Source organism: Saccostrea cucullata, unplaced genomic scaffold, assembly GCF_032062105.1.
Source record: "Saccostrea cucullata isolate Sc308-1 unplaced genomic scaffold, CSIRO_AGI_Scuc_v1 ctg757, whole genome shotgun sequence".
Taxonomy (NCBI): Eukaryota; Metazoa; Mollusca; class Bivalvia; order Ostreida; family Ostreidae; genus Saccostrea; species Saccostrea cuccullata.
Genome location: NW_026920410.1, coordinates 58261 through 66990, shown reverse-complemented (window position 1 = coordinate 66990; position 8730 = coordinate 58261). Strand labels below are relative to the sequence as shown.

Here is an 8730-nt window from a genome sequence, read left to right as displayed (position 1 = left end):
ATTCCTATTTTATATGGAAATCATTTTATAACACTGTTACTAATCATGTTTACAATTACTAACCATGATAGTCATTTACTTGCTATTCTGACTAAATGGATTACTAATAATTACTAGTTTTTCTTAATCTAATATCTTATTTTAAAAACAACAAGTAAAACTTTTTTTAGAGTGTAGAACTTAATAGTTCGATGGTATTTTGTGTCGGATCTTCAAGATCCGCTGAACTGTAGGAGAAATCTCTTGTGGATTGAGACTGTATTTAAACTATGAAATCAGTGGCGTGTAGTCATGTTATACCATAGAAAATCTCATATATTTAAAATTGAGTTTAAGTTGTGTATTTTGGTTATGTTCATGTTAAGAATTCTGCGGTTTTACTCAGTAGATCTTTGCTATCTTTTTACTCCTTATTTATTTTACGGATAGTGTTTGAAACACTGCTAAAATTGCTATATCCAAATCCTTCATTTCAGCCCCGTGGGGATCCTTTGACCTTTTGCTTGTCGTAAAAGGCAATAAATGGGGCGGTTCTTTGAGACCATAAACCGGAGTTCACAGCAGGTGTGGCATGCCCTAAATTTCATTGCAAAAGCCCTTCACCGGCAATGGCGTCTCCAAATCAGTGAAATATTCTGGAGAGGGACGTTAAACAGTATACAATCAATCAATCATTTCTTTCAATACTACCAATACTGTGGAAAATCCATGTGCATATTATTTTTATCATTAATCCTTTCTCCCTTTTGTTTTCTAAGACAATGCCTTATTCTGCCTGCCAAATGTTTATTTTCTGCAACAACTGAGCTCTGAAATAAAAAGAAACCGAAGATAACGCAAAGATAAGCGTCAACTGACCATGTGTATTGGTCTTGCAAGTCTTTCTCGTTGTACGTGTATTGTACTTTTTAAAAACTTGTTTTTACTTTTTACAGACAAAAAAATGGAAAGGAACTTAACAAACCAGACCAATAGTGGAGGACAATGCGACGATCCAGTGGGACTTTATGCTTATGCTTGTTTTTACTACGGGGTTCATGATTATCTTAGCGTGATTTTATGTTGTTTTGGAATACCTGCAAATTTTGTCAACATTTTCATTCTGACCCGAAAGACGATGAGAACACCTATCAACATAATATTGACCGGTATAGCGGTCTCTGACATGCTGACAATGTTATCCTACCTTCTGTGGGCTATTCACTTCCGGGTCATGTATGGACTTGATGATAACAGACCTGGTAAAAACACCTACGGTTGGACTTTGTTCTTAGCTTTCCATATCTGCCTCACAATAACAACATACACCATTTCTATTTGGCTCGGGGTGTGCATGTCAATTGTTAGGTATATTTACATCTCATCACTGGGGACTCGGCAACCTGGAGCAGATGAACGAAGATCGTGTATTCTTGTCACCATTGTGTTCACACTTTCAATTATTGCGTACATTCCAAAATATGTAACTACAAAGATTGAAAATATTAACTCAACGGAAGTTTATAGGTATCAAGGTTTTGAGATTCAGTCACCAAATCTTTCTCCACTGCAAACCGCTTTCGTTTGGATATTCCTCGTCATTGGAAAATGGATTCCTTGTTTCTTGATCATTGTATTCGGTATTTTATTAGTTTGTACCTTGCATAAAAGTAAGAAAAGGACAGAAAAGCTTAAAGGTGCTCAGACCAAAGCGAGGCTAAAGCAGCACACAAGAACGACCGCCATGTTGTTGGTTATAATTCTTATGTATATTGTATCTGAACTTCCCCAAACGATTGTTTTGGTCATAAGTTATGTCAGTAAAAACTTTTTGGACTACATTTTGTTGGGAGACACCATAGATATAATTTGTTTGATAAATAATTCAGTGAATATAGTACTTTACTGTGCGATGAGCAAACAGTTTCGAGATATGCTATGGTCCAGTTTGTGTAATGTTTTCAGGCTCTCAGACCCAAAGAGATATATGACAGTTCAGACAACCGTTACACATACATGTCCGACAAAGAATGTCTGCTACGAGCCCTAGTTTGTTGTTAAACATTAAAAGGTTATTATTTAATGGCTTTAATGTAAAATGGCGCCAGGACTCTCTCTCTCTCTCTCTCTCTCTTTCTTATTAATACACAACTGAAAGAATTTTTTGTTATTTTAAGATTTGTTCATCTTATTCTTTAAAAAATGTAGATCAAAAGAGATTTCATTACTTAGGATTTTGATTTTCTTACATAAATGAAGCATATGGAGATAACGAACAGTATTCAAGATTCAAAGTCCATAAACAATACAAAATAGGAGCAGAGCGCGCAACCCACGGACCTTCAAAACATCAGACGTGGGATCAGGTGCCATGGAGGATTGACCATGTTTTGGCTTTTGAAAACGCTCTCGATTGATCAGGTCAAAAGAAAACTCAGGGTGTGGCTGTTTGTTAAATATTGTATATTCCTTTTATTGAATTACAGTTTCAAATCATGCAAAATATTTATTAGAAAGTAGATTTCAAAAACTTTTCTCCTTCACTCATGGATTCCAACCAAACAATTTAAAAAAAAGAATATTTGGAATGGGAGAATAATAATTTATGTCATTGAATAAATATGAAAAGAAATCCTATGTTGTGCATTTATAGATCCAGTATTTCTGAAATTGTTAATTAAAATTGAATAGGGTTTTTGTGATATTGATTTTTCATTTTACTCCTTCTTGGTTATACTCTGTTATTTTCCACCAGCAATGTGAAAAGATATACATTTTTCATTGTCTCTATTTTAAAATAGAAAAAATAATTGACATTCCGAAAAATTTATTTGCGTTTTTCCCATGCATTGTATGTTTTCCTGTATTTTGAGATTTAAAACTTGTAAATCTCAATCATCATTCGTGTTTGTGACATGTATAGTGTATATGTAATAAAATTGTTTTCTCTTGTACATGATTTTGCATCTTAAATGAATATCATTATACTCTAGTCTTTTAAAAGATCTCTATATAATTTATACTGCATAAGCTGTTCTTTACACTACAAACATATATCTTTGAATTAATTAAACGGCAGACGAGACGTTCCTCAGTAACATATAATTTTTTCCAAGATTTTGTCAATAAAGAATCCATACTTTAACATGTTTATTCACAAAAAATTGAGGTACCTTATCAGGCATTTGCTCGAGATATCAGAGGATGGCATTCCTTATATAATCCTTTGGGACAAAAAACTAAGTTTGCCAAAATCACATTTTTGGTGTTTCTAATTTTTAAAAAACAATTAGAAACCGGTTTAGAAATCAGAAAGTAATTAAAATTTTGTATATTTTTCATACATTATGAAGATATAAAAACAGATATATGGGGAACGTATCGTCTGACCATAAAGGTCGTTTTCACTTACGTCTCTATATGAGTGAAATATTTTTAATTGAATGTTTAACAACATACGTATACAATGAATCCATCACTGGAGGGTCATTGCGCGTGCAGCAGACGACAACTCAACAAAGTTGGTAACAAAATTTTCATTGAAAGTTTTGTTGAGGATTAAAACTTGTTGACAAGTAATACTCACATAATTCAAGAAAATTACTCCATTATAAAAAAAAACCCAGTGATTACACAGAATTATGTTTTACACTTAGAAACCGGGACTTCTTTCCAATAATTTGGTCTCTCTCTTCTATGATAATTGTGTAAAAGGGAGACACACGCATCGAACTGAAAATTTTGTTTATTCAATGTAATTAAATATACTGTGCATTTGAAGACCCTGAATTATTTTATTATCAAATACATGTTAGACTTAATCATGCCCACTTTACGTGAAACCCATGAAATTTATGAACGGAAGGGAAAATAAACGCCAATAATAATCCATTACATGGGCTCTAATCATTTAATGGAAAATTGAACATCAAAGGCTGAATGTCGCACTATTTCCCAAAGTAAACCTAACAATAGCGATTCCTGAAAGTTGTCAACGATATTTCAGTAGACGGACGCCGTTATAACGCGACTGCACCAAGGGGCATATTCAATCGAATGCTGGCTCATTCCAAACTCGCTCTCAATTCTCTATGCCAAACAATCAAACAGCGCGCCACTTAACACGTTTAGGAGCATAATAAGTAAATGATTACAAAACTATCAATTTCAAGAGGTTCATTTTTAAATAAGAAAATACGAAAAAATAATTTTTTTTTTTAAAAAACAAATTACTGAGAATTTATAAAAACAATCCTTCTACTTCAAATATTGAACACCCTACAACTGAAAGTGGATTATAAACAAAATCAATGCCAGCATATCAGTATGCTGAATTGTAAATCACGTCTTACTTGATTGTTGCGTCAATGTTTTGAAACCAGTTGTTGTTGCAGCCAGACTTGAATATATTTACACATGTCTGTCAGCAGTACTGTGCATTGAAAGAAATAAGATGTGCATTTAAATAGCATAAATCAAGAGCGAATCACAACACAAACCTCCAAAAACATCAAGGTGAGATCAGGTTACACGGAGGACTACAATGTTAAAGAATTTTTTCACGAGAACACGTATCTAAACAATGTCAAGACAAAAACGATAAGTTTCATCAATATTCATAAAAAGTGCTCTTTGTATAGTTACGGTGGCCAAATGTACGCAGTCAATTTCATTTCTGAAGTAAAAATTTAAATCTGAAGTAAAAATTTAAACATGATGCAAGGGACAATCTTTTATAAGCATAAACTGACAAAATGCAGCATAAATTTCTCTGTTTACATGCAATAGTTAGCTCTTGGAATTTTACTTGAGGTATTGTGAGCCCTAAGCTCACTAAATGATACCCCTGCCTTCCATATGATTATAATCGCAAAGTCCATGTTTTACTCCGGGAGATCCGAAATAAGTGTCAAATCAAAAGGTAAAATAAGAGATGTACAATGGCATTATGTAAAGAAGAAACTGTGAAAGTATCATTGAATTTCATTCACTGGTATAGGAGGAGTTGCGGATAAGAGATGGTACTCTTCAATATTATAGAAAGAATGGTTGTGTATGTGTTTTATTGTGGGAAACCCAATGTATCCGATCAAAAAGTAAAATAAGAGATGCATTGTTGCTACCACTACTGAAATAACGACCACTATTGAAATAATTATATCAATAGTGGTTGAGAGTGCATTTCAATAGTAAACATAGTTAGTAACCACTATTGAAATACAACCACTATTAAAACTAGAGTAAAGCTCGTTGCAAAGCAACGAGTAGGTCTTCCGTCCTGTTTTGACCGGAAGTGACGTCAACAAAAGAAAGCAATGAGCTTAGTCGTCTCCAGTCACTTTATAATTTCAATTTTGCATCAAAACTTCAAAAAATAAACTATTTTTGGCTACTTCCGGTTTGACCGGAAGTGATGTCGATGGACGGAAAATTAAGTTTTATGCTTCCAGTGACATATGTTACCCAAAAACTTGTCAAGAACGGCAGAAATATGCATTTTCTGACTACTTCCGGTTTGACCGGAAGTGACGTCGCTGGACGCATTTTGACGACTTCAGTAGATTAAGCTTGACATTTTGAACAACTTTGTTTCTTGGATGTATTACAAATTCTCAATACTTTTTGAAATATCTGGAAAAAACTTTTGGCCCCTCTAGATCCCTTAATTTAGGGGTCAGCCCTTTTTTCGAGATATCACTTGAAAGATCTTGTAATTCTGCACAAATTTTGTTCTATATGTTTTAACAAAATATTTTTAGTTTAGAAGATAAAAAGCAAAATATGTGTAAATTTTCGCTCTTTTAGGCGTTCTAATTTTTGACCCCTATATAGCACCATTTTGAATAGAGAAATCGAAAAACAAAAACCGCCATGCACAACTTTAATCCTTGTATTATCTAAAATCAGTAAAATTTCTGCTCCAGCTTTAGCCGTCTCCGAGCCTTTGTCTGGAAACGAAAGCCTATTAATTTTTGTTGAAAGGGAAATAACTCAAAACCGGAAGTGACTTTTTTGAAATTTTAGATAGCATTCTGATAGAGTTTAGTAACGTTTATAAACTCTGAAAAATTGAGCAAAATCCATTGAGAAATGAGTGAAATATGAGGCCTCAAATTTGGCGTCTAGGAAAAGGGAAAAAAAAAGAATAATAAGAATAATCTTAATCATTAGAATCAGTAGAAGGTCTTCCGTTGGAAACGGAAGACCTTAATAATTATATCAATAGTGGTTGAGAATTCATTTCAATAACAAACGTAGGTAATAACCACTATTGAAATACGACCAATATTGAAATAATTATTTCATTAGTGGTTGAGAGTGCACTTTAATAAAAAACATAGGTAATATCCACTATTGAAATACGGCCACTATCGAAATAATTATTTCAATAGTGGGTGAGATTCATTTCAATAACAAACATAGGTTGCAACCACTGTAGAAATAATGTTCACTTTTGTAATATAGATTTCAATATGGATAAAATCATTGATTTCAATGATGCTTTGAAAAATGAATCCAATATATATAATTATTTCAAAAGTTGCTGACGCGGTGAAACTTTTCTCTGAATACTGGCAGTATTTCAATAGTGGTTGAAACCTATGGTTACCATCTTGAAATGCACTCTCACCCACTATTAAATAATTATATTATATAAGAGGATTATTTTCGTAGTTTTCATTGGATGAAAGGACGTCACGTGACATTCCTCATTTTTGCGATAGCGAAGCGAAAGCGCGTCCGCGGAAAATGATATCGCACGACACGCCGTTCGGTTGCACTGAAGTTACGTAGAACGTGACGTCATAATAAAAGAAACGTGAATTTAACTATTGTGACGTAATGACAGCCAAGTCCGTTGAATTAGGACTGTGTCGGTGCATTCACTTTGAGTGATTATATAATATAACTATTATAGACTTCAGTGAACGGTCAATATGTGGTTATATATGGCAATTGATATACCTCAGACACAGAAAATGACAGCTACCTCACAGGCTCGGTCACTATCACTTTCTGTGTCTTCGGTCAATATCAATTGCCATGAGTCCTCATAACCACATATCGACCTACACTGAAGTCCATAATTGTATGATATCAGTAGTGCTCGTATTTCAATAGTGGTTGAACCCTATGGTTATTATGTAGAAATGCACTCTCAGCCACTATTGAAATAATTATTTCAATAGTGATTACTATTTATGTCTGTATTGAAATGCACTCTCACCCACTATTGAAATACTGTTTTCAATAGTGGTCGTATTTCAATAGTGGTTACAAACTGTGTCTGTTATTCAAATACACTCTCAACCACTATTGATATAAATGTTTCAATAGTGGTCGTATTTCAATAGTCGTTACATACTATGTTTGCTATTGAAATGCACTCTTAACGACTAGTGATATAATTATTTCAAATGTGGTAGTATTTCAATAGTGGTTACTAACTATGTTTGCTATTGAAATGCACTCTCTCGACACTATTGATATAATTATTTCAATAGTGGTCGTATTTCAATAGTGGTTACTAACTATGTTTGCTATAGAAATGCACTCTCAACCACTATTGATATAAATATTTCAATAGTGGTCGTTATTTCAATAGTGGTTGCAACAATGCATAATGACACGATGTAACTAACATTCTGTGAAATTCTTTAAAAGAGGAGTTGCGGATAACGAAGACTTTTTCAACTCATTATACAGACATCCGCCACGATAAATGATAGTATAGAAATTGGGCATCATTGTCATTTTGATAAAATTTAGGATTTCAAATTTTCTAAAATCTTTCATCTATCACATCTGATTTACACCACTTTTATGCTCAATTCGAATACATGTATATTGTTGTATAGTTCTCATAATGTGTCCCTTACACTGCTGTTAATATTTTTTGTGAGGAGTAAAGAGAGGTATGGTAGAAAATTGACTGGAAACCGCTATGTACCTTTGTAAGGATTTTTATGAAGTTTAGGAATCCAGCAATGGCATGGTAGTTCACATTCAATTTAGTTGATGGGAATATCTAAATTAACCATATAATTTTGAAATTTTCTCCCTTACAAAGAGGGGTATGTGTTTACGTTGGATTACCATTTGCAGAATTTAATCCCTGTTCCTATAAAATACATTGTATATATCATTTATATCATGAGTCTTTATACAAAAACATGGATGTTACATGCATTGTCAGCATGGACCAGTGTATACTGATTGTTTAATCTATCTTAATCTATCGTATGGTTTCTTCACTTTTGAATTATTGAGCACAGAAGGATATTTTTTTTTTCAAATTACCATTTCATCTTATGTTTTATATCCCCAATCGCTTGATAGAGTTTTAGAATCTTTACGAAATTTTTTGTTCATTCTGACAAATATTTATTGTATTCTTTTGGTGTTTGGTCAATCGTTAAAGTAAAATGGCCTGAAAATCGGCTTGTTTTTTCTTTTGTTAATTTATTATTAATTAGCTATTTTTATTTTTTTATTTTAAACATTTATACTCATTTTTTTTTTCCTGTTAGATTTTTTTAAATGAAATTAAACAGAAGGATATAGACCTTGAATAGGAATATAATAAAATGAAATTCCATTCGTATTTTCATAATTTACCCAAAGATTATGTAAAACTTAATTTCAACAAAAATATTATTATTCTGGTAAAGTACATTTGCCGTTTCAACCCAGTCTATCGACAGAACAGATGTATATCTCCCTCTTTTGAAAACTCTAATGGAAAAATAT

At 32.8% G+C, this 8730-nt stretch overlaps 1 protein-coding gene across 1 annotated transcript; it reads left to right on the top strand.

The window, feature by feature from the left end:
• Positions 1–940: 940 nt before the first annotated feature.
• Positions 941–2093, top strand: LOC134248670 (G-protein coupled receptor dmsr-1-like). The gene has a single exon (XM_062731068.1). It carries the CDS (start codon positions 944–946, stop codon positions 2027–2029), a length of 1086 nt encoding a protein of 361 aa, XP_062587052.1. The 5' UTR covers positions 941–943; the 3' UTR covers positions 2030–2093.
• Positions 2094–8730: the final 6637 nt, after the last annotated feature.